The 26841-nt window shown below is 40.3% G+C and overlaps 1 protein-coding gene across 2 annotated transcripts; it reads left to right on the forward strand.

The window, feature by feature from the left end:
- Positions 1 to 98: 98 nt before the first annotated feature.
- On the forward strand, positions 99 to 26717 carry INTS7 (integrator complex subunit 7). 2 transcript variants are annotated; one of them, XM_030945694.1, is made up of 20 exons: positions 99 to 214; positions 349 to 478; positions 1934 to 2080; positions 4581 to 4718; positions 5184 to 5230; positions 5734 to 5933; positions 6964 to 7086; positions 9622 to 9739; positions 10689 to 10823; positions 11393 to 11490; positions 12142 to 12381; positions 13073 to 13210; positions 13909 to 14115; positions 17565 to 17759; positions 18515 to 18618; positions 19003 to 19071; positions 20149 to 20281; positions 21464 to 21562; positions 22370 to 22555; positions 23433 to 26717. In XM_030945694.1, the coding sequence occupies exons 1-20, from the start codon at positions 124 to 126 to the stop codon at positions 23727 to 23729; spliced, it is 2895 nt and encodes a 964-aa protein (XP_030801554.1). In that variant the 5' UTR covers positions 99 to 123; the 3' UTR covers positions 23730 to 26717. The 2 variants fall into 2 exon arrangements, with proteins under 2 accessions (XP_030801554.1, XP_030801555.1); XM_030945695.1 differs by lacking the exon at positions 99 to 214 and adding an exon at positions 650 to 734 and having other exon boundaries at positions 451 to 478.
- The last annotated feature ends 124 nt before the right edge of the window (positions 26718 to 26841 follow it).

Below are 26841 nucleotides of genomic sequence, written 5' to 3' on the forward strand. Positions count from 1 at the left end.
TCTGATTGGGCGGTGCTGGGGGAGGGCGGGGTCTCCAGGCCTCACCCGCCGCCCGTTCCCGCGGCCGCACCGGGAGGGTGGGGTCAGGCGCGCGGCCGCGCATGCGCGGGGCCGGCGGCAACAATGGCGGCCAGCGGCAAGTCTTTCCTGGCGGACGCGGGCTATGGCGAGCAGGAGCTGGATGCCAACTCCGCCCTCATGGAGCTGGACAAAGGTGAGCCCGCGCGGGCCTGGGCAGCGGGGCTGGGGTGGGGGCTTCGCTCGGTACCGCTTTACCCAGGGCGGGGGGCGGAGGAAGGACCCGGGGCCGGTGGAGGTGCCTGCGCTAATTCCTGCTGTCTCCGGTAGGCCTCAGGTCTGGCAAGCTCGGGGAGCAGTGCGAAGCCGTCGTTCGTTTTCCGAGGCTCTTCCAGAAATACCCGTTCCCCATTCTCATCAACTCGGCGTTCCTAAAGCTGGCCGATGTTTTCAGAGTGGGGTGAGTGCTGCCCCTCTGCTCCTGTCCATTCCAGTCTGATCCGTGGGAACGCGCCGTGCCTTGGAGTGTCCTGCAGTGGAATCTGGCGTGTCGTGCTCTCCTGCCAACACCCCTGTGGTACCCAGTCTGTTGTGGCTGGGCTTGATTGGAACTTGTTTTCCACTTCTTTAGTGAGCTTGAGTGGCTGTGAGTGGTAACGACACAGTTCCTTTCCCGATTTGAGGATTCTCTCCCTGGCTGGTTTAAGTTCACTGGTGTAAGTTTTGCTCTATAAGCACATCCAAATCATAACTCATAAATGAATGGATGATCAGATGTGCAAATCTAATCTCTAGTGTAGAAGTGTGTATTTTACAGTTCTGTGCAGATATTTACTATATGTATTTTGATGTATTGATTAGTAGTGCTGTATTAACATTTTAATAATATGATATATGTAGTCTTGTAGTTAAAAGGTAACTTTTGTAGTTAAAATAAGAACTATGTAAGTGGGATATTTTTTTAAGAAAGGAATGAGGCACTCGCACCAGATAGCAGCCACAGGACACCTAAATCTTTCAGAGAAAAATAATGTATTGCCCTCTTATCAGAAGAAACAAACTTCTTCCCGCCTCGAAGGCACTGTTAGGGTTAAGAGGAAGAAGTTGACACTGACCAGACACAATCCTGTGTTCGAATGGAATTTATGCATCATGTATGAGATGTATGAATATGCAACAGCCTATCACTCTTAAGGGTTAACCCTCTGTTAACGTGTGTCCTTTTTCGGGCTCGTGCTGCCCAGAAAAAGGTACCATAACTCTTTGTCTCTATTGTCTCATATTGTCCTAATTCAATTTGTTCAAATTATTATTACTCTAATTGTATTACTATTTTTGTAACCATTTTATTACTATTAAACTTTTAAAATTTTAAAAACAAGTGATTGGCATTTTTCACGTCTAACAAAACTTGAAGTTCAGCTTTTCCAAGTGCCTGCTGTCCAAGTGATGCATATATAATGGAATCAAAGCTGCTTCTTAAAAGCTTACAAAGGTGTACGCTGATGTTGTGGAATCTTCACTCTTGTCTTCAGGAAGGAAAATAAATTTGCTCAGCATTTGACAGTGGTAATTAAGACTTCTCTGTCTTAGTCTTGAATGTGTTTTTCCAGCAGATTTGGATCCCTATGTGTGCACAAAACAGGCATTTGCTTACATACCTCCTCACTGGTGTCAGAGGTTCATTTCCCTGGAATTGGGCTTTAGTTTGACACTATCTGAACTAGAAAATAAAGCAACAGTACGTTAATAGTCTCTATTTTACTGTATCAGTCTACTCAAATGATTCTAAAGCATAGATATCTCCTTGTTTTAATTTGCTCCCAAAAGTTGTAGTTAAGTAATTTTGTATTTAAAGTGCTTCAATTTTTGTTACAAAATAGCCTGACAAAGAAATGTTTGTATTTTCTAACAGGAACAACTTCCTGAGGCTGTGTGTGCTGAAAGTTACTCAGCAGAGTGAGAAGCACTTAGAGAAGATCCTGAATGTGGATGAATTTGTCAAGAGAGTTTTCTCAGTGATCCATAGCAATGATCCAGTAGCTCGGGCTATTACACTCCGGTGAGTGTGGCAGGAAGGATCCTCATTTACTTCAGATCTGGTGAATTGTTCTGATTTAGTGCAAACCTGTAAGTCACTATCACTGTGCTTGTCTGGAATAACACGACCAAGTGCAAGGTGTTGCATCTGGGCCAGGGCAACCCCTGGTATCACTCCAGGCTGGGGGATGAACAGACCAAGAGCAGCCCTGCCGAGGACTTGGGGGTGCTGGTGGATGAAAAGCTGGACATGACCCAGCAATGTTCACTGGCAGCCCAGAAAGCCAAATGTGTTTTGGGCTACATCAAAAGGAGCCTGGGCAGCAGGCCAAGGAAGGGGATTCTGCCTCTCTGCTCCCCTCTGGTGAGACCCCTCCTGCAGTGCTGTGTCCAGCTCTGGGGTCCCCAGCACAGGAAGGACAGGGACCTGTTGGAGTGAGTCCAGAGGAGGCAGCTGAGATTAGAGGGATGGAGCACCTCTCCTGTGAGGAAATGCTGAGAGAATTGGGATTGTTCAGCCTGAAGAAGAGAAGGCTTCTGAGTGCTCTAATTGTGGCCTTCCAGTACCTGAAGGGAGACTACAGGAATGATGGAGAGGGACTTTTAAAAAGAGTTTGTAGTGACAGGACAAGGGGGAATGGCTTCAAACTAAAAGAGAGTAGGTTTAGATAAGATATTGGGAAAAAATTATTTATTGTGTGAGTGGTGAAACATTGGAACAGGTTGTCCAGAGAAGTTGTGGATGCCTCATCCATGAAAGTGTTCAAGACCAGGTTGGATGGGACTTTGAGCAACCTGGTCAAGCAGAAGGTGTCCCTGCCCATGGCAAGAGGTTTGGAGCTAGATGATCTTTAAGGTCCCTTCCAACCCAGGCCATTCTGTGATTCTGTGAGCGAAATAAAGGAGGCTTTTTATACATTGATCATAGAGTTAAAAGCAGAGATGTCTGTCTTTGAAAAGCATGAATGATAAGGATTGGTGATAACAAGAACAAGGTTATTAACCACTTGTGATGGGGAGAATTCTGTGAATGGTCCCAGGGAAAACAGAATTTGCAGTGTTGAAATTTTGTGTACACCAGAGAAGAAAACTGAATCTGTAGTATGCATAACCCAGACAGTAGCTATATGCAATATAGCACATCTTGCCTAGGATATTTTTAGACCAAGTGGAAGTGCTTCCTTTTGTGTCAAAATGCTTTTTGTTAACTTGCAACCAAAACTTACATTAACCTTGTTATGCTTGCACCTATTTTTCATTTAGCCTTGTCCTAGCTGGAACTGCTAGTTAATCTCTGATCAGTAACTTCTAAGGAAATGCTGTTATATTACTGAGTGCTTTGAACTTCTGGAAATCAAGTGGGAAAACAAATAAAATTAATCTGTCTTCCATGTCACTGTCCTGCTGATTTGGTGTCTGTGTCTCTAATGCTATCCAACATGATCCTCTTAACTGCTTCTTCCAGCTCCTGTGCAGGTGAATTCAAATGTGAAGAGAGCACTTGTCTTTCTCTTTTAATATTCTTTTTGTACCTCCATCTGGAACTGTTATTGATTTCACTGCTGGGAGATGGGAGGTATTAACAGGGTTTTGATTGATTAGGTCATGTGTCCATTTCTTTTTTCTTTCAATATTTCATTTGAGATTATGTTTTCATGCCCTGGTGTCTCAGAAATCTGTAAATACAATATGTCTGCATTTTTTTTGTAGTTTCTGTTCAGTGCTCCAATATAAGATTGCAGTTATTGACTGGCATTGAGGGTTGTCTTCACAGGCTGCTACAAGTCCCAGGAATCCTCTCAGTTTGCATAAGTAATTACTAAATTCACAGGATACATCAAATAAAATGTTAAAATAACTGTTGGTTTAACAGTTTCAGTTTAAAATCTTCTGTTGATTTTTTTTGTCTTCTTTGAATAGTGTCAATAAGGAAGAACATGTTGAAAGAAAGAGCTGCTTAAACAAAACTTTGTGGAATTTTATTGCTAGATAACTGTGTAAATATTTGCACAGAACTCTAGCTAAAATTACCATCAGTATAAATCCTACATTTATTCTTCTTTTAACTGGGTTATGCTAAATATGCCTGAAAGGTATCTTTGAAATATTTTTGGTGAAGTATAGGCTACTTTTTTAGCAGTTACACAAAAACTGATGCTACTTTTTTCACTAATAACCTTATCTTACATCAGTGAAAGATGTTGGAAATAAATCATGCCGTAATGAACTCTTTAATTTTGAAAGAATTTTTGGTAAGTTTCTCACTGTATCAATTTCAAGCTAAAAGGTATCAAAATGTAATTAAATTCTTATCAGACCACCAGCACAACCCACACGACAAAATCTGTTACATTTAACTGCATGCTTAATTTCAGCATTTGCTTGTTTCTGTAATAGTAATGAAGGAGCACATATTTATATAAGCATAGCCTTTTAACCAGTCTTTTTTACATTTTTACTTGGTTTCATAATTTCTTCGTGCTCACTGTTTGTCCTGATTTTGCTGTGATTTATTTCTGCAGGATGTTGGGCAGCATGGCATCTATCATTCCAGAAAGGAAGAATGCTCATCACAGTATTCGCCAGAGTTTGGATTCCCACGACAATGTGGAAGTTGAAGCTGCTATATTTGCTGCTGCCAACTTTTCTGCACAATCTAAGTAAGAATTGTTTTTTTCACTTTTTCATATTACAGAGAATGGAAACTCCATTAACACTGACATTCACAAGCCTTTCTATTTTCTGTTGTGCTGTCCTTTATAGCAAAACAATTATGTGCAATAATGATGTAAGGAAATCTGAATGCAAGTTCAGCAGATTTTTTTTCTGAAATTGAAAGTTCATAACTATGAGAACTGGAATAGCAGCTTTAATCATGAATTATTTGACAGAAATTATATTAGTAAAATGTAGCGCTGCTTGTCAGTTTTTGAAAGCTTTAATTTTCTCATTGGGTCATGCCTGTGCGCAGAGGTTCTGACAAACTTAGGTTTTGGCAGGCACTCTTTTGTGTAACTTTTGATTGTTAAAACACAGTGTTTGGTAGCTCAGTTGAATTTTTTTTCTATTTTTAATGACTTAATTTTTTATTTTTCATTTCACCTGATACTTTCTTTTCTCAACAGGGATTTTGCTGTTGGAATATGTAACAAAATCAGTGAGATGATTCAAGGTACATTTGTATGTTGAGTGGTAATGAGGAAAATCTTTCAGAGAAATTAAAGTTCTTTATTATTCGTATTTACATATTAGATATCAGAATGCTGTTGCCCTTAGATGATTCCAGTTTTTAAATTAGGTGACCAATAATCTGTCTGGTTATCTTAAATCCTCCTAAAATTTAAGTTTTTGAAGCACCTGTTTGGTACAGAATAAAAGCCTATCTATACTGTGATGGATAAACTTGCATAGACTCTCATAGGTTGCTTCAGATGAGTTAATTTGTGTGTTACCTGCAGGGAAGCAAGGAGCAGCTTTCTCAAACAGCCATGAAAGTGCTTGATAGTGTTGTCATTTCATACCTAGCTAAAACATGGGTTATTTGAAGCCACTGCAGGTGTTTGCACAATCTCCTTTCAGCAATGGTAGCAAATCCAGAAATACTCTGTGCCTCAGAACTGCCAAAAAAAGCCAGCCCAAGCACTAACTCTGGCTGTATTTCTTTCCTTATTGCAGGTTTGGCCACACCTGTGGACCTGAAGCTGAAGTTGATCCCTATCCTGCAGCACATGCACCACGATGCCAGCCTGGCCTCCAGCTCCAGGCAGCTGCTGCAGCAGCTGGTGACATCCTACCCCTCCACCAAGATGGTCATTGTCACCCTGCACACCTTCACTCTGCTTGCTGCTTCTTCTTTGGTTGACATTCCCAAGCAGGTAACTCTTCCTAAGGCATGCCTTCTGTTGAAGTACAAAGTACATTTTAAAAGCACTCAGGTTCTGCCTGCTGATCGAAACAAACAGTCATGGCTGGGCTGGGTTGGTTGCTCTGGTGCTGTTGAGGAAGAATACCCTGAAAACTGCTGCTGCTTTCATATTTTCTGCCTTTTCTGGTTCCATTTCCAGGTGACTGTATCAAACACATGACACCTTTTTTACAGTTCATAACATGTCTTTTTCTAAATCAGGGATTCAAATCAACAAGGGTAGATCAGCATACAGGAAAAGAAACACCCTGACTTTTTCTGAATAGACTTCAACTGGCCTGTGGAAGCCAGGCTTCACTTTGCACTTCTGTATATTGTCTTGGGTTGTGGGTGTGCCTTTTGCCTTTCTTTCATGGAAGCACATGAATATTTCATGCATTTAAAGTGTATTTCCTGGAGAATTTTGAGGAATTTCAATCATTTCCTTAAATTCAAGACTATAAACCAAGTAGTGGGAAAGCAATGATGGAAAAATAAAATGCCTTTTATGCTCTGATAATGAGCTTTGTGGATGTGATTTATAGAGCAGGTCTGAACACAGGGTCACTTGAGACTCATCCAGCTAATCTTTGTAAAGGAGTCACAAAAATCTATTTGCTTTCTTTCAGCCCTGTACAGCCATGCAAGGCTGGTGTCTGTTAGATAATGGCATTGATCTGTCTGAAACTCTCTGCTGTGGCTCACTTCTGTATTTCAGATGATGCTTCTGATGGTGCTGAACCTAAGTCTACTGAAACAACATGAGAAAACTTAATGTGCTGTTTTTATTTATTTTAACGGCAGTAAACATGGAGATTTAGGCTGTATTTCTGCAGCACAGCAGCCAATACTGCATAAAACTGATGGAGACTAAAAACCATGGTTCATACTTTTTCAAGTTAGTTGTGGCTCTGTGTGCTCAACATTTCTTCCTGAGTGCTTTAGAAAATACTTCCTTCTAAGTAGCATCACTTTTAAACAATGAATTTATTTTCTTGCAGATTCAACTTTTGTTGCAGTACTTGAAAAATGACCCCAGAAAGGCTGTGAAGAGGCTTGCAATCCAGGATTTGAGGTTGCTGGCCAACAAGACACCACATACATGGAGCAGAGAAAATATTCAGGTCTATATGTTTTTTTAAGCCAAACTTTATTATGAAACTTCCCAAGAAGTTGTAGAATTCTTCCCAGAGGAATGATTTGGGAGGTAAAGGAAGGAGTAACATGCATCTCCATACCCTTAAGTTAGGTTACTCTGCCAAGCAGCCTAGCCAAGCATTAATGAGCAGCTCATAGAATGTCTGCAGTTGGATAAGTTGGCACTACCAAGGGAAGGCATGTGCCATGTAGGAGGCCTCTGTAGCATGAGGAAGTAGCTTTTCCATCTGACAAACCCATTTCAGGGAACAGACACGAGAGCTAATGTTTACACTGGTCTTACCACAGTGAGTACACACCAATGCTCTGGTGCAAAACAGCCTCTGGGATTTGTCAAAACATGTCATCCAGCGAGAGGTACTTGAAAGGACAGATGGGATTTTGATTTCATTTCTTAGAATTAATGGGGTTTTTGCAATAGTAGCCTTGTGACTCCTGTTGTATCAGTGAGAAGGTGTTTATAGTGCACCTGTGCTATTTGGGGAAACTTGTGTTATGTTTTAGATGTTACTGCTGCCTTCTTTCAATCACAGTTGCATATGAATTTTTCTCCTTCCCCTTTTTCTGGTAGAAATGACTATGGAAAATAACTTCAGTTTATATTAATGGGAAAGTAAATATTTCAAGAACTTAATGGCAGAGGGTCACAGCTCTACTTTTTCCTGGGTCCTTTTTTCTTTGCTTTTGTTACTCTTGGAAGCTACTTGGATCCTGTCCTGTTGGAGCATAAGGTGTCTGGGAGAAAAAACTATGCAGGTTTTTGTTAACAATCATGTGAGAAATAAAGCAGGTTCTGCTTTGTCCCCAGTTCTTGGAGATGATGGTTTGGAGTGTGCAGAGCTTTTTGCTTTAGTGAACTGCTTTATTCTTCATAATGGGTTAACTCCAGAAATTTATTTCCTTTTAGGAATTTTAAGGAATTATGGATTTTTTGTGAAGAAAATGCTACTCTATCCCATATTTCAATAGTAGTTATGTCAGTACAAATGAGAGGCATTCATAACTTGGCTTTCTTTGTCATGTTGTGTTTTGAAGTAGAGTGGGTGTCCTGATGGTTGAAATTCATAAGGAAAAGTTCCACTGATGTCAGAACTGAACTAAACCAGTGACTGAGTGAAAACAAAAGTAGTTGTCTGAAGCTTGCTACTGCTTGCTAAATGGCATGCAGAAATAGTTTTTCTGACTTCTGAAATAACTTTGAATTGGGAAGTTGTTCTCCCAACAATTGGAGATAATACAAACAAAATACTATGTTTATACAACAAGGACTGAAAGAGACCCTCCTTTTCTTGTGACAAGGCCTGCCTCTTGTACCTTTTTACCAACAAACATTGGTTAGTTTCTTCAGCATTTTAAGTCTGTCCTGTATAGGTCAGGTGGGAAGTTTGGCATTTGCACTGTGGAGGTTTCACTGATTTCTAGACATCAGCCTCAGAAGCTGTTGCTGCCTGGAGCAGTCCATCCTGCTGACTCCTCTGTGCTCCTGGCAGTGTTCACTGTCACTGTTTCAGATAGGCCCTGAGAGCTGATCTGACAGCACTGGAGTAAAGCATCAGTGTCTTGGGAGACATCAAGACTCATTTTCTACCCCAATCATTAGGTCTTCCTCTGTCTGTTGATGCCGTTCTAGTCAGTGGATTAGCAAAATACTAATTGGTACAAATGACAGCTATGTTTAGAATTTAACCCTTACAAAATACATATACCTGAGAAGAACACTGTGGGGGTTTTTTATGTTCTGTGGAGCTAATTGTGTTGTTTTTCTTTATTCCATTATTGGCTCTTTGTCAGTCAGTTTTGGCACACTCTAAAGCAGAATATATTTATATTCTCTATTATATCTCATATTACTGTCCCTCCTATTGACTAAAAAAGCATCCAAAACCAGTGAATGACTAAATTGTGAGCATGTTGGCATAAGGAATTGAGAACAATGTGCATTTGCAGAGTTATTCAAACCTAAATGTGATAAGACCTGTGATAAGATCTGGCAATAGGCGCAAAAGTAAGACATGAGTTCTACTACAAATGAGTTAAAACATAAAATGCACTTGAATTTATTTATCAAGAACCTTATTCCTGTTGGAAACCAATACTGCTAAAGGAAATGACACTTGAAACCTTGCTCTTCAGAGATGTATATTTATATAGAACCTTGCAGATTGTTACAATTCAAGATAATCAGCATGCCTGAAACTGTCTTCAAATCCTTTATTATATTGGATCAATGAGACCAGATAATACTTTTGTCACTGATTTTTAATCAATTAATGACTTACAATTGATGTTTCCTAGCATATAGGACCCACTGTCACTTTTCTGCAAGCCACATCCTCAGTCCTCTAAACCAGATGCTTGAGGATTTGGCTTTTGATTTTAGTACAGTATTTTCTGTGGGAAAATCTTGATTCTTAAAACTTCCCAGAGCAGTGCAACGAAATTCTCCATATAGATAGCTCATGCTACTTCTTACCTTTGTATTTTTTCCTGCTGCTTTTTAGGCACTCTGTGAATCTGCTCTTAACACTCCTTATGACAGCTTGAAAATGGGCATGTTATCTGTTCTTTCCACGTTATCAGGGACCATTGCCATCAAACAGTACTTCAGCAGTGCTCCAGGTAAGAAAACTGGATTTGGTGGTTACCTTTGGCATTTTAGTAGCTTGGTTTTCTGCTGCTGATCAGTTCCATCTAAACACTTTGTAGCATTTTCTAAAACTAGTTTTGAACTTCAGAACCCTGAGAGTCAGACTGTGTTCATCATGCATGTAAACTTAAAATGGGACACTGTATAGTCAGGAATAATGATGGTTTTGTTGTGTTTTGTGGGTACTGTGGTAAATTAAAAGGGTGTTTGCCTTTGGGTCTTTAAGCTTTCTTCATTTTGTGAAGGAGCATATTGCCTCTCAAGTGGCTGACCTGCATTCTTCTTAAGGCACTTTAAAATCATGGATTTGCGTAATTTTTGAGTAGTAGGGAGGCTTCATGGTGTAAGAGTGGACTGGCATGTTACTGTTCCACCCTTGTGGGCTTGACCTGCAGCAATAACCAAGTGTCACCAAAATATTGTGACAATATTCTGGAGAAATTGTAGAAAAAGTAGACATTTAAAAGTGATTCAAGGTATCTTGTTCTCAGAATTATGATCACACTCTTTTTTCTTCTTGAAAGCTAAACTGCCCAAATGAGTGTTATAAGCTCAAATACATGGGCTGCAGAAATGGAAAAAAAATAGTACATCCTCTTCAGTCATTCTGGCATGGCTTAATAATTAATAGGCTCACCAGCTTTTTTTAATCAGACATAATATTTCTTAAGGCAGTATTTCTCTGAGTCCTGAAACAGAATATTTGGAGCTAAAGGTTGATTTCTCATGTGTCTAACTTGTGTAGTGTTCAAGAATAAGAGAGTCTCTGGTTTGAAGAGAGAAAAATATTTTCATCCTATTGTTTAAACATAAGAAAAAGCCCTAAATCAATATAATGGTTTTGCAGAAGTGTACTTAAAGATCTGTAGTATATTTATGGACTGTGCAGTTTCATGTTCCATTTGCCTTGCTTTTATTTAGGAGCAGCAGCTACAACTGCCAGGTCATTTGATTTGGTAAAACTAGCACAGGAGTGCTGTTACCATAATAACCGTGGCATTGCAGCTCATGGAGTGAGAATTCTGACCAATATTTCAGCCTCTTGCCAGGAGAAAGGTAAGGGAAAGCAGGGGCAGTGCAGTGGCTCTGTTTGCAGCCAGGGGCTTAGGCTCTTAGCACAGATTAACTCGTCCTGTCTGTGAACCTGGCTGTAAGTCTGTCTGATCCCTCAGGCTGGTTAGGGAGAATGGGGACTGTCATCTAGTAGGGAATACTCTGTATGGCCTTATGAATGGTTGGGAAGGTTCCATCTTTGTCTCATTTAGAGAAAATTAATGCCCACAATAAAACTCATGCTAAATGAATGCTTGTTTTACCTTTGCTGTAAGATTAGTGAATTGTTGGTCAACTTTTGAAAGCCCTTTGCACAGAGCCTGTTGCAAAATAATAACAGGGCATTTAGAAGTCTTAGTCCCAAGATTTATGCATGCTTTGCAAGTGTCAGTGGGGCTGCTGAATAGTTATCCAAGACATGGAATGGCAGAATTGTTTCTCATCAAAGTAAGACAAAGCAGGAGTGTTAGGAAGATTCTTAATTCTCATGACTGCAACAGCAGTGCAAGCATTACACCAACTGTGGTCAGAGAACAGAACAGAGAACAAATGAACTCTTTTTCTTTTTGTAGATCTTCTGCCTTTGGAGCAAGATGCAGTTTTTGGCTTAGAAGCTCTTCTTGTTCTCTGTAGTCAAGATGACAGCCCAGGAGCTCAGGCAACCTTAAAGGTGACATTACTGTTGTCTTCCCCTTCACAGCTGTAAGTTATTGTAACAGTTTGTGTGACAGAGAGGCTGATGTGCACCAGATCCTTTCTGGTGGAAGTATAACAGACTGGAGAGAAGGAGTATTTTTCTGGTTTGTCCATAATCAGAGTTCAGAGCAGCAGAGAAACTGTGCATAGCTATAGTACAATTCCTCTCAGCTCTAGGATAAGAGGATCGTTGCAGGTGGTAGGGAGAATTCCTCTCAGAAGAACAGCTATAATAAAACATGAATGTTGGATGGAGGTGTCCCTGGAGGACAAAGAGAATCTTGGAGAGAACTTGCTTTTTGGAGATGCAGTGTACATTATCACAACATTTTTATAAATGATTATTCTTATTCTCCCACTTCAGAAACCATCAGTAATTTTTCTAGTTATTTACCTTAAAGGCTGGTGGTGTGAGAGACTATTAATGTTTCTTGAATTTGTGATGTGTTTTAGTGCTGGTAGCTTGGGGACAAAGGCTTGGGCTCTTGGAAAAATCTCATATTTTGTACAGTACATAGTTCTGAAAACACCTGTGTTTCTGCAGTTCTGCTTGCAGCTAAGTGTGCCTGGCTTTGTTGGTTTGAGGCCATTGTGTTGATGTTCCTGTGGGCTGTGTGAGTTGCAGATCACGCTGACCTGCATGGTGAAGCTGGTGAAGTGCCGCCCCCACCTGAGCCAGTCCGTGGTGGAATCCCTGCTGGCACAGCTGCACAGTGCCCAGGACAATGCCAGGATCCTCATGTGCCACTGCCTGGCAGCCATTGCCATGCAGCTGCCTGTCCTGGCAGATGGCATGCTAGGAGACCTAATGGACCTCTATAAATTAATTGGACAATCTGCCACAGATAAAAAGCAGGAACTCTTGGTAAGACTTCCCTTGATGCATAAAGTCTGTAGTAACAACTGGGGATGGATTCTATTTTAAAAGGCTGCTAAGGCATTTGTTATGTGTCCAGGTTGATGTGCCAGTCTGTAGCCACTAGTTTCAATTTTCTTTCAACTTCTGACTCTTTATGTCAGTGTTCAGTGTAGAAATATCTCCTAGATGGAGCTGTACTATGCAGTGTATTCCATTAGATTTTCCAGCAGATGGCACTGCTTAGGCAAGCCTGGCTATTGACATTATTGGGGTATCTCTAAAGTAGTGTTTAAAGGCCAAATGGCAGCTAGCTCCATTTATATAGGGTGCTCTGAGGGAAATGACTTAATATACTGTAAGAGAGAAAAATGCTTTCATCGCATATATTTGGAAAAGAATTTGAATTTTAAAAAAGAAATTACAAGCTTTCTGTTAATTTACTTGGAGCATTTGAAATATTTCAGCTAAAAGGCAGAATTGAGGTTCTTTAAATGAGAGTTACTTTTATCTACAAGAAATACTTGGATTGCTCTAACTATTTAAAAGATATATGACTGAGAAGTTTTGCAGTTAAAATATATGCATGTAATCTTCTATGTAGTTTTGAGCCCAAAATAAAACAGAAATGGCTTTTTTTTCTTCTTTTCTTTAGTTACTAAATTATAACTTTCTTTCTCACTCCTCCACTCTCTACTAGGTTTCTCTTGCCACAGTGATATTTGTTTCCAGTCAGAAAGCTTTGTCCACAGAAATCAAAACTGTGATCAAGCAGCAGCTTGAGAATGCCTCCAATGGATGGACAGCCTACAGGATAGCCAGGCAGGCTTCCAGGATGGTAAGTGAAAATACCTGCAGAAAAATGGTTTGCTGTGATTGCAGGAATTGCCAGGGACTTCTTTGAACTGGTTAAGGGAATCAGGAAAATCGTAGGATTTGGGAGAAGGAAGTAAATGGGGGAAAAAACTAAAAATCACTTTCCCTTCTAATCCCCTGAAATGCAGATTCAGATATATATAATTTGGGACATTCATCCCATCAAAATGGTTTTTTTACTCATCCTTTTGAAGTATTTGAGAAGAAATTAAGAGATGTCCTGGCACTTTCTTGATCACATACCTAATCTGTATTGTCTGGCTGCTCTTCAGAATGTGAAGGTCATCCTGATGTATGGTTCTCTTTCTTCAATGTGAAGAAAGGAAGAAAAATATACTGTTTCCCTTTTCCCTTAAGTAAATTCACAGTTGGGGTTAGAATTACACAGAAACCCTAGTATGAGATGCTGTGGTAAATTTCCATGTTTTTTTCTCATCTTATTGAATTATCTACTATACTTTTTTACAGGCTGGTATTTCTGTAAAGTAAGCACTCATGCTTTCATTTATTATTAGCATTGCCACAATCAAATAATTGGGAAAAGTTTCAGTATTTCTGTTTGAAAGCTGGAGATGTTCCTGTTTTCTTATTTGTGTAAGTTCTGTAGAAATCCCCAGCCTTCTTTCACGTCCCCTTTCAGAAACATTCTTGTCATTACAGGGCAACCACGACATGGCCAGAGAGCTGTACCAGAGCCTGCTGACCCAGGTGGCTTCAGAGCACTTCTACTTCTGGCTGAACAGCCTGAAGGAGTTCTCCCAGGCTGAGCAGTGCCTGACGGGGCTGCAGGAGGAGAGCTCCAGCTCCGCGCTCTCCTGCATCGCCGAAGCCCTCAAGTCCTACCACAAAGGGATCGCCTCGCTGACGGTCAGCACACACCTCTGCTGCTGATGTTTCTGCTGCTGCAGCATGGCTCTTTGGGTTCTGTTCTTAACTCTCTGAAAAGTTCTTCAATATCTCTGGCATCTGCCAGACTCTGCTTGGTTCTCCTCTGCAGGCATCACACACTGCATCTTGAGAGAACGCATCCTGTAACCTAAGCCAAGTGTGATTAGCTAGATTTCTCTTTGCTTTTTCTTCTCCCTCCACCCCTCATTTCCTGCCTTGATCAGATCAAATGAAATGTGACAGATCTTGTTTAATTAAAGTTACAATACTTATAGTTTTCCACTCCTTGCTTTGGGTGAATAAAAGCTATTGTAATAGTCAAGCCTAGGAATTGGCCTAAATTGGCTGCTGTCTTCTTGAAATACAGAGAAGGATTCAGTTGTCTTCCTCCCTCCTGCTGAGTTCATGTTCTATTTGACAATGTGATCTCATGGAATCCTAAAAACTATCTAGTAGGAAGAGGAAAGACAATTCAGTTTCATCAAATCCAACTGGTACCTGCTTTTATGCAAATACTTTCTGCTTCTCTGAAGTGGTAAAAATACCAAGAAAGCTGTGTGATGTCTGTGAACATAAACAAAAAAAGCACTAATGATTAGGGACCTTCAGTTCCTACTGTAAAGTTGCTTCTTAAGCAAAGATGATCCAGCTTCACACAATGCTTTCTTTCGTATTTTAGTTTCCATGAAGCAATCTTTACATACAGTTTTTGTATGCCTTTTCAGTGAAGCTGCTTCATTGCTTTAGTTACTGGACAGTTAGGGTCATGACAATTCAGACATTACTGTTTAATAAAATTCAGATATTACTATTTATTAATAAAATGTCCCTGAATAAGCTGCAATGACATAAATTTCTACTTTTGTCCTCTGAAAGATCCATAATTCCTGAAGTGTTTGTCTTTAAGTGTTGGCCGAGTGAATCAGGCTTTTAATTCAACACTTCAAGATTTCTCTAACATCAAGAAGACATTGAGAGGAGGACCTCATCTAATTAGATGTTAATATTTAATACAGGCAGGAAAATAACATACTTAAATAGGTCATACTGTGATCCAGTAATTTAATTACCCCTTCCATAGAGTTTGGGGCTTTTTTTCTTTTGAAGGATTCCTGTCTTCATCTCTTCTGCTGACTTCAGTTCCTGTTGCACATAGTGCTTTCCTGGGCCCAGTGCCCTCCTTATGGGTGGTTGTGGTCCAGAGGAGTGAGTACAGGATTTGTAGGTTAGAGGGGAGGAAATTGGGTTTTACTGCTGGTTCTTGCTGACTTGTTGCATCACTCTGGACAATTTCCCAGCCCTGCTTGAGTGTATCAGCTGTAAAAGGAGGCACTCACTGCTTGTCTATAGAACTCAGCCTCTCCAAGGGGAGCAAAGTGCCACAAAATGCCCGTGACAGCCTTGCTGCTGTAGACTCCTGCTCTTTCCTCTGACTGGAGCTCTCCTGTTGCTGCTGTTTCAGTGCAGAGCATGACTCAGCCCTGCTGGTACCACAGACCAGTGGTGCATGTGATGAGCCTGGTGTAGCTGCTCCACTTTGTAGCTGGAAAACACAGTGTCAGTAAATCTCTTGCAGATGTTCAGCCAGCCCAGTTTAGCAACAATGAAATGTTCAGATAGCGCCTTGTCGGAAAATTTCTCAATTCCTCCTTGATAGACATAAAACTCTGAGTTGCACTGCAGAGTGTTCTTTCATTGGAGTTAATGCACTTGAGGGAAAGAAGTCCCTCTGCTTTATGGATAAGAGGTTCTCCCTGTGGGAGAACAAGGACTTGTCAGGGAGCACATTGGCCACAGTCCCCATCTGTCTTGCTGTGTGCTTGGTTGTACAATTAGCAAAGGTTTTGAATGGGTCCTGCTCTTTCTGGCACAGATCCTGTGTCTCATTGGAAGCATTGGGTTTATTTTTCACTGCTGGTAATCTAAAGAAGATACAAAACTTGAACAAAGCACTTATACAGCCATTGGTTAAGTAGCACCAATTCCAAATATGTCAAGTGGTGGTGTTTGAAGAACTTGGCTGAGCCAAAGAAATACTTCTGTCACTTTCAGAAAGAATTGTAACTCCCTCACTGCCCATGGCAGATAAGGTGAATTGCAGTATTAATGAGACAAGCTTGTATTTCCATTTACAAGATTCAAGTCCAATTTGTGCTACTAAAAATGTCTGTATTTTCTGATATGAGTACTTTACTCTTTAAAAGCATGTAGTCTCTGTAGAGCAATTACAGTGCACTGTAGCCCTCTTCTACAGAGGGTTTTCTGAAACCATCCTTGCAAAATAAACTTGAACAATTCCAGTTCTTAAGGGTTTTTTGGTGCCCTTGTAGAAGGAAAAGCATCAATGGTTTAAATATGAAATAGTCTTATCTTTTCAGTTGAAATCTAGTTCATTAGTTTAAAGTGGTTGCAGTGGGCTGATGTTTCCTCACTTTAGTCAGTAGTGGGCCAGTTCTCAGATGATGTGATGCTTTGTGAGAAACCACTTAGCTGGTTTTCTGCCAGCAAAGAAATGGTTCTTAGTAAGGTTTTGGGGTAGATTGTAACTTCTTGCTTTGAGAAGTGACGTGGTGAGGAATAAGAAGCACTGGCAAAGACAGGCATGAGTCCAAGAGGAAGTACCAGTGCTTTGTTTTTGGAGAGGGCTTGTTCTTCTCAAAATCCAACAGTTTAAGAAAAATAAGTACTGGATTTTTGGCTTAACTAGTATCAAACCTCGAGTACTGCAGCTTACTGCCTCCTGGGTGTCCTAAGCTGTCACAGATGCTTCTACAAGTCAGATAAGCTTTTAGGGAGCAAAGCTTCATAGAACTGTATTTTTTCAACAATAGCAGCTTGTCTACCCTCCTGGAATTCTGTTATTTACTGTTCTTAGTTACCACTAGACTGTGTCTCTTGCCTTCATCAAATGCAAGGTTCAGTGCCTTCATAATGTTCCCATCCATTTCACAGTTCCAAAAAAATCACTCCCTCCTCCTGCTGTGAGTACCTTGAGCCAATTCCTTCTCTTCTGGCTGATGCAGAGAATCACTTTTTCAGTCCTTGTGTTTCTTGTTTGCCATCCAATTCAGTCTACTTTTTCTTATGGTAAAGACTATCTGGCCTAATGTCATTTGAAGCCTAATGGCTTGGCCTTGGAAAAAGGAAGTATGTGCCCTAACAGTATTTATTTTAACTGCTTAAGTCACATTTGTTACAAGGGTGAGGTGCTTGGAATATGACTTAGTAATTATGCAACTCCTATGTCATTTATATTTAGTATGATTGAAATTGAGCAAACCTGTTAAATATAATTTTTAAAAAACCACTTTTTAGAATTGAACTTGAGGGTTCAGTTTTCGGATGAGACTGTTCAGTGACACTGCAGTGTCATTTTATCATTTTTGCTTTTGACCTAGATTGCCAACATTCTTATTACTGTGTTTCAGGCTGCTAGTACGCCACTTAATCCTCTGAGCTTTCAGTGTGGATTTGTGAAACTCAGGATTGACCTTCTGCAAGCTTTTTCTCAACTTATTTGTACCTGCAACAGCCTAAAAACGAGTCCACCCCCAGCTATTGCCACAACCATCGCTATGACATCAGGAAATGATCTCCAGAGGTGTGGCCGCATCTCCAACCAGGCACGTGCTCCCATTCCACTCTTGTGCAGTTGTGTTTGTGACTCTGGTATGAATTCTGCTCCTCAGCAAACATATTTGACAAAAGAAATGAAAAGTAGTTGTGAAGTGGCTTTTGGTTTTCACCTGTAGCTCTGAAAACACATGCCTGTAGCTGAATGTGCATGTGTGTTTTGTCCTCCAGTCACGCACACAGCGTCCAAGGAAGGATATGCACGTAGCAAGTCACTTGGTACACTCAAACTAGCAGCAAGGCTTTTCACACCTTGCTTTTTGAAACAGCTCAGACACTCTGAGTACACTAAGGAAGAATATTATATATACCTGAGGATGATTCTGCAACTCCTTTTGCTGAGAGTTGGCAACTGCCTTGGTACTGTACAAAACTTGCCTTGGTACCTCCTTGGAAGACCAAGGAGGTTTGCTTCTAAATCCAGCCAGTGGGGGGTCACTGAAAGAGCAGTTTGCTTTACCAGTTGGGGATGGAGGAGGTTGTTGATGGAGATTTTTTCTTTTGTTTTGTTTTTAACCCAAGGAGATTTTGTTGGTGCAGGGAATATACCTGTTTAATGTGTGGATATCAGTCTGTCACTTTGGTAATCATTATCTGAGTGAAGAAGCAAGAACTTTAAAAATTTTTCTCCAATGTGCAACCTTATTCCTTCAGTGTTGTATGTTACAGTATAGTGGTTTTCTGGATGTGTGGGGTTTTGTTTTGCTTTGTTTTGTGTTTTTGCCTAGTAACATTGTCTCTGCAGATGAAGCACTCAATGGAGGAATTCCGAAACTTGGCTACGCGGTATGGAGATCTCTATCAGTCATCTTTTGATGCAGACTCAGCAACTCTAAGGAATGTAGAACTGTATCCTTTAAAAATCCTAGGGTTTGTCCACTTTCCTTCTCATGTGCACAGCATGCAGCACAAGAATCCTCTTTTCTTTGAAGACTGCCATGAAGTAATTTTGAAAATTAATAACATAAAAATTAGCTGCCAATTGTTTAAAACCTATTTAAAAATAAACATTGCCATATTATTGTTTGGAATTACTTGATAAACAAGTTATGACACAAAAATTGGAGCAGCTTATAACTTGGCACTTTCACAGTTCCTGCTCTCTGTTCACTAAATGAGTACTGACTGTAGGATTACTTCACAGAAACAAGGAAAAATGCCACTAAATACGCTGCATTTCTTGCTTTAGGTGCCAACTTTGAAAATCTTTTAGCTCCTTAGTATTAATATCAGACAACAGCAGAGCTGCCTGTTGATTTCACATGCAATAGAAGCTCTGATTCTGGATCCAGAATCTGCAAGGTAGGTTTGATAGTTAACTGCATACTCCTTTTCTGCTTAGTAATAAATCCTTGGAGCTTTAAACCTAGGAATTCAAGGAATGTTCAGAAAGTTTCTTAGTAGACATTTCTAGTTATATTCTGAGCAGGCTTGAGGATCTGTTGCTGCTGTGCTGTACCTGGCAGATTGGGGACTCTCTTTTGGATTCTGCATTTTATACTGATTTTGCTCTTGAGAGCACTATACTGGAGTTAAATATAGACTTGAATTTCTGATGTCTCCTTTAGCCACTTATTTCAGTTTGTGTTGTTGTGTGTTAGATCCCATACCTGTTGCTTGGACTTGTAAGTGCACCCTAGCTTCCTTCAAAGTTGTGAAAACACATGCACTAAATTCGTTCAAATTAGTTTCAAAATTTTTCAAATTTTTAGTTCAAATGTAAAGCCATCACCTCTGGCTCTTTTTCTAACAGTCCACTTAAATCCACTAGAAAACAATGTTGAACTACTGATGAAGTGAATCACTGTTAAAAAATCTCAGGCTCAGATTAAATGGAAAATACTGTGGATAAAATCTCTAAATCTCTCAGTGATTTTATAGCTGGTTATAAAAGTGAACATCCTAAGTGACTATCATTATGAATTAAGCATTGCTTAGAAGGTGTATTAGTCAATGAGATGGAATTCTATTCAAAGGAGAAGATTATAAACTTGGAGATTTAGTTTTAATTCTGACTGTCATTCTTGCTTTGGGTTGTGAGATTTCCGTGACTGTAACAAACACTGCAGGGTGAAATAAAAGCCAGGGGAAGTAAGTATGCTGAGTCTGTTAGACCTGTCACTGCTTCAGCTGAGAGGGTGGGGACAAGAGTGGTGAATAAATGGTAGGTAAGAGAGATTTAAATGTAAAGGGCAAGTGTTATAGTGGAAAAATAATTTAAAGAACCGAGTAAACAGTTTGAAAGACATTTCTTAATGGATTGCATGTTGTAATGTCTTGTCACGTCTGTTTGGCAGTCTGCCTTCCAGGTTATGATGAGGAAAGTAAGTTAGACATAATGAAAAGTTTCATTTTTTTTCTTTTGTCTTTTTTTTTTAGTTTCCAGGAATATAGCTCAAATGGAACAGCTCATGTTGAAAGTGAATATGAAAGAAGAATGATGTCTGTATTTAATCATGTGCTAGAGGAAGTGGAATCCCTCAACAGGAAGTATGCTCCTGTGTCTTACTTGGCAAGTAACAGTTTTAAATGTATGTTGTCTACAGAAAGGGGCCAAAACCCCAGAACTCCACAGAACTGTGGTTGGCAAGAAACTGGGAAGCATTCTCAGTTAATTAACATTACCGACTCAGATGGTCTCTACAGAGACATGCTTGTTTAAAAATATTTCAAGAACCACTTTGCTAAAACATCTGTAACCTTGCTGGTCTGCTGAAAAATAATACTTTTAAAATTCCCATCCTAAGAGCACAGCAGGTGGTGATAATGTCACTACAAGAGCTGTCAGACCCCTCACCACACTCACATGCAAACCCTGGACACATTCTCCGCGTTCGTGTTCTTGCTGTGAAGGAATTGTCCCCCTGCCACAGAGCAGCCTGGCTTTGGTCCCTGAGCTGCTGGTGGTGAGCCCTGTGCTTTGGGGGTGCTGTGTTTCTCTTATCAGTGCAGGGCATCAGGGAGCACAGTGAGTGTGCTGGTGCAAACAGTGAGCTGATAACACTCTACTTACAGGGCTGATGCCTTTGGCTCTTGCTGCTCATGAGCATCCTAAAGCTGAAGTGCTTGTTAGTGGTGGTTTGGCATGGTTGGCATCTGTTTGCCTGGTTTCTAAATCCAACAGTCCTTACCAATTCCAAGTAGAATAGAGGAGTAAATCATGTAAACCACAGCAAAGGTAAACCCTGTACACTTGGCTGTGGCTGGCTGCACACCAAGGCAGCTTGGTGACTCCAGTGGCACTGCTTGTGTTCATCTGAGCCAGAGGCATGGTGCAGCAGGGAAAGGAAGAGTAGACAAGAGCCTTAAAACTTAATTATTGCATTAAGTTGTGATAGATGCCAGGCTTTTTGCTTGGAGGGGAGTTGTGTTTTGAGAGTTTGTGTGTAGGAATGTTTCAAGCAGATCCTGCTCTGTCAACTTGAACACTAGGACTGGAAAGATCTGTATTTTTCTTTTGCTTGACCTCCTTTTTTTTCCAGAGCAGAATACCTCCTTCAATAAGGGGCAGAACATAACCAGAGAGGCTGAATATAGTCATTGTAATTTTAGTGGCTATAATTCTATGACTGTATTAATATATTTTTGGACTTAAAATGGAAATTCCTGCTGTTTCAGTAACTCATGTACATGTCTTTTTCCTGTGTCATGAATGATATTTTTTCTCAGTTGTTTTGGCTCTTGTTTCTTGCAGCATACAGCTTGTCTGTGCAATGCTGTCATTGCCTTGTTGAAGGTGCCCCTTTCATTTCAAAGGTACTTTTTCCAAAAGCTGCAGTCTACAAGTATTAAGGTAAGTACTGCTCAAATATGGCCTCAAATTTCTGCAGAATGTCTTTACTTCATGAGAAAAGTCCTACTGAAGGCACAAAGCTTAAGGATTTTTAGTGAAGATATATGACTGCAAATAGCATTTGGGTTAATGTGCTAGGAGTAAGTTGAATAGCATGTATGCATGGTTGGTCAGAACCACTAGACTGTCACTTAGGCAAGTAGGATTCAGTTCTTTGATTGCAAAGCCTTAAAGGTAAAATGTACCTGGAATTTCTGTTGATTCTGAGTCTGCAAAGCTAAATAATTCTAGTCCTCGGAGGGCAGCTTTTATAGATTTGTATTTTTTTCCCTTTTTCTTTAAAAAGCAGTGTTCACTATCTTGGAAGAAAATTGTCCTATATATCAGCTCACTGACTAAGAATGACTGTATGTGACTAAGGTCATGGGTTTTTTTTGTTGTGCTCAAGTGCTTCTTTTTTCTGGCAAAAGTAAAAGCCTTAAGTTTTTAATATTTACTCTTACTGCATTTTGCTTCTTTGTTCAGGCTAACATACCTATGGCTGTTCTGTGGAAGATTTTTTTCCACATCTTTTGAAGAAATGAAGTAAATGAAACTGATATAAAGATAATATGTGGTATTGCTGATGATGTTTATTAAATAATATAGTAATGAGTCTCTGATAATGTCTGTGTTTCCATTTGCTGATTTTCCTACCCAACCTCTCTTGGAAATTTTTCTATAAGAAGGTATCCTGTTTCATCCTTGAGTTTTGTTTGCTTTTCTGGAGGTTTATAATTACATTTTGCTCTGTTTACTGTGTTCCAGCTTGCTCTATCCCCATCTCCAAGGAACCCAGCAGAACCTATAGCAGTACAGAACAACCAGCAGCTGGCCCTCAAGGTGGAGGGAGTGGTTCAGCACGGATCCAAACCAGGCCTTTTCCGTAAAATCCAGTCTGTCTGTCTCAATGTCTCTTCAGTGCTGCAGAGCAAATCTGGACAGGACTATAAGGTGTGGATAGAACAGAGCCAGGAGGAGTCTTAAGCTTTTTTGCTGTTGTTTTGTTTGTCTCTGGGTAGCAGAATTCCCAGGATGAGATGAATGGAAGGTGGTTCTGTAATCCTTTCACTCATGCCAGTTGACATTCAAGCACTGGCCAGAGCCAAACATAACTTGTGAAGTGGATCTGGGATTTTTAAGTCTGCAAGATGTCAATACCTTTTTGTAACAGCTCTTCTTCCAAACAAAGAGGCTTTGTGATGTTCAGAAAAAGTCATTAGGAATCTCCCTGAGATGAGGAAAATTCAGCCTAGTTATATATCATATAAAACCCCACAGGGAAAAACAAACAAACCAGGAGTAGATCATTCTCTGCCACATAGTCTCTAGAATTTTTTATAGTCATTTAATGGTTCATTTATTTTGTTTGTGGAAATCATGAGGACAGACTGTCCAAATCAAATAGCATCTGAGAAGACACATATTAAACTTAAGTCAACACTTTTGTCAAAGGCTGCATGGCTGAGGTTTAGGTTCTGCTAACAAGTGATATTCAGCGACAGGCCCACTTTGGTGGGTCTTGGGGTCAGCTTTTTGTTTGTTTTGTTGTTTGGGGTTTTTTGAGGGAGAATAGGAGAAAGTCAATTACTTGTAAAAGAATAGAGCTAGGAAGTGTGTGATGTTTGACTCACATTACTTTGTGGAAAAGTAGAACCTCAGGTGGAGGATGACTTGTTAGCTTGTCCAGCTGTCCCAAGTATGCACATGTATTGGTTTAGGAGAATTGCAAACAGATTTTTCCTTTTTTCTCCTCTCTCCTTCAAGTAGAGACCTGAAAACTTATTTTTGGCAGGTTTATGGTGTTCTAACTTTCCATCTGTGTTCTCAGATTCCTCTTGACAACATGACCAATGAAATGGAGCAGAGGGTGGAACCGCACAACGACTACTTCAGCACCCAGTTCCTGCTCAACTTTGTCATCCTTGGCACCCACAACATCACCGTGGAGTCCTCTGTGATAGACTCAAACGGTATTGTCTGGAAAACTGGGCCTAAAACAACGATTTTTGTGAAGTCTCTTGAGGATCCATACTCGCAGCAGGTTCGCCTGCAGCAGCAGCAGCAGCAGCAGGGCCCGGCCCCAGCGCAGCAGCAGCAGCAGAGAACGGCGTACTCACGCTTCTGATTCCCACCAGTCACCCCAGCATGCTCTGCTGAGACTGCAGCTCTTCTAGACACTTCTTTTTTAAAGGCTTTTTGATAGGTTTTTATTGCAGCCTTCTCCTAGAAAGTCTCAGATGCCAGTTTGTTGCTGCATTATTATCTGGAGTAAATTCGAACCTGATTCAGCAGAGGCAGCTGTTCAAATCTGGAGTTGTCCTCTTACTATAAGAACGTCTACCTGATCTCTAACTTCTGCTTACAAACCTGTTCCAGCAGGCTTCACAAACTGCAGCAGCAGGGGACATTAAGCTTGTTGATTGGTACTTTCCATGATGTTTTTTAAAGCACATAGGTTCTAATGTCAGGCTTACAGGACATTGGGAAACACTTCAGTTTGGCTGGTTATACAGAAATGAGTGTAATACTAAGTGTGTATCTTTTAATGTGAAGCAATCGGCAGGAATATCCAGAGATTCTTTTTCTGACATTTTAATAGTAAGTTCCAGTATTGGCTGGTGTATGTATGTTATTAAAATTCTTCAGCACTATTTAATGCATGCAGCTGGAGGAAAAAAAATTGCAGTTCACTTGTGATACCCAGACTGCAGAGGGAGGAGACTGCTTGAGAGGTTGCTGTCTGGGGAGTCTTGCAAGAGGCAGAGTTTTACAGGTGGGAATAATCACTGTCTCTCAGATTATATGGAAGATATTACCATATTGTTTTTAAATTTTCATGCATCTGTATTTCTGAAACCTTTTGTTTTGTAGGGTTTTTTTTATTTGCTCTTTTTAGAGGGAAATTAAAACTAATGACAGCTTGCAAGTAAGCAGCTCTGTTTTTTAAAAGGAGTCCTTTATACCAAAACTTTGTAATCTTATGTGTTCTTTGACCAACTCGCAAATCTTAATTGTTAATTTTACAAGAACTTGAAATAGAATTTTCTCAATTCTAGAAACTGATCCAAAATAATTTTGGAAATACACTGCTTCATACATCCTTTTCACACTTCCTTTGTGATATAAAAGGCTGAACTGTATCCAGACTCACAGGCAGTAGATCACAACATGACCTTCACCTGGTCTTCATAAATAGTCTCTGCTTATCACTCTGTAGCAAAGCAGGACCCACTTGAGTGAGGAGGAGGAGGGTTGGCACTTCTTAGATGCTTCATCTTGTTAATCCCTCTCTTGGAGCAGAAATTTTTATTGTTATTTTCTCAGCAAAATCCCATGATACTGTTATTTCTTCAATCTGATTTCATTCTAGAGCTGACTGGAGTTTACAGGTTTTGCTTGCTTCAAGCACAGAGAATATGATAATGAATTGTTGTAAGCTGAGGCTTCTTTTGCATAGCAGGATGAAGAATTTTTTGCTGTGTTTTCCCATAGTAGTTCCTCTTGGCTGGAGACTATCCAAAAAACCCAAACAAACTGGAAGTGATGGTGCTAGATATCATACCCTGGTCAGGCTATAATCCTAACTGGAAATGGTAACTGGGAGGCAAGGTTGAAACAGAAGACACAAAATTGGTGAAAAGTTGACCAGCATCCTCTAAATTACTTTCCTTTTGAGCAGGAGACAGAAAGTGCCACTGCCTTTCAAGCTGACTGAGGAAAGTGGTGGTTTCTGTCTCACTTCTGTGGTTCCATACCCATAGTTTGGGGGGTGTGTGTATATATTCAGCTGTGTGCACACAGGCACATCTGTACCTGTAGCTACAGCTTGTTGAATGGTCCAGAAAGAGGTGCCTGGCCTGCTGCTATGTATGCTTTCTGTCAGATTGAAGAGCTGAACTCTTTGTGGTCAGCTGGGTTTTTTCATTATAGCCATAGATCAGTTCTTTACCACAAAAACCTCTGTATTTTAATGTTAAAAAAAAGAGACTTAGAGGTCCAAGAGGTTTTTTTACCCTGCATATTGAATGTGTTTCTTGCTCTTATTGACCAGTATGTTGGGGGAAGCCTTTGATGGTGCCTTTCCAAAACAACTCAGAAATTACAAGACATTTCCTTGCTGGGGAACAAACTTTTCTCATAAGTCATGTGCTGTTCAGAGTGGGAAAGCCCTGCTCTGGCCTGAGGCTTAGCTGTCTGTGAGCTGGTGAGATTAACCCTACTACAGCTGAAAAAAGTGGTTTCTTCTTTAAACATGTCTGCTGACCCGATCTGAGAGGCCTCTAGAACTCCAAGAACTTGCATCAGTTTTAAAGCCCAGCAAATCATCCTTGAAGCCTGAAAATCTGGATGTTAGGTATGGGAAAATTGCAATTGCTGCTTCATTGGAAATTGCTTGTATAGGAGGGTGGCTGTACAAATACCTGCATTTCGAACAAATTCTGAAGAGTTTCTCATGCTGATTCATTTGCAGGTTAGTTATATGTGTGTGCTGATCAGGAAAGGCCCTGGGCCTATTAGTAAATTCTCCTTCTATGTAAGCACAGTGCTTTATGTTTTGTTGGATTTGTAGTGAGGTAATTTTCTGTGTGGGGAGATTTTTTTGTTTTCTAACAGGGTGTATTTTTTATTCCTAATAAGCTGGGATATACACCTGTCAAACAGAAACCACGGATTTTATGGCAGACAATGTTTCAAAATACCTAAAGAGAAGTGAGGAAGAGTGTTAAAGTTACAGCAATATACAGAAAGCTGCTGTTGGAGCTATCAGCAGTGAATGTGATCCTTCACTATTAGTGGAAGCAGGGAGGTTATTCTTCTTTGAGTCCTGCATTCAGTTTCTGGTGCCTGTACTTGAAGATGTGCAACAAAGAATTAGGAAGGCACTTCTAATATATGGACCCAACTTAAATCTCCCACTGTTTCTCAGTAAACATGATTATTATGCATAGCTGCACACTGATAATGGAAGACAATTCAGATCTGTTTCACTTACTGGCAGAAGAAAGAAAATACTCAGTGGCTGGACATTGGGCCTGAGACAGCTGCTAAGAATTCAAACAACAGAAGGGCTTGTGCAGACAGCCACGTCATGATCTGTTCCTAATCACTGAGATATGCCTTCATCTAGCTTGGATAAATTGTTGGGCTGAGCAGGAGGAGGTGATGGAATGAAGATGCCTGGAGGTGCTGGCAATATGTGCAGTGCAGCATGCAGACAATAGCTTTTGGTGCTTAGG

Source organism: Camarhynchus parvulus, chromosome 3 (genome assembly GCF_901933205.1).
Source record: "Camarhynchus parvulus chromosome 3, STF_HiC, whole genome shotgun sequence".
Lineage (NCBI taxonomy): Eukaryota > Metazoa > Chordata > Aves > Passeriformes > Thraupidae > Camarhynchus > Camarhynchus parvulus.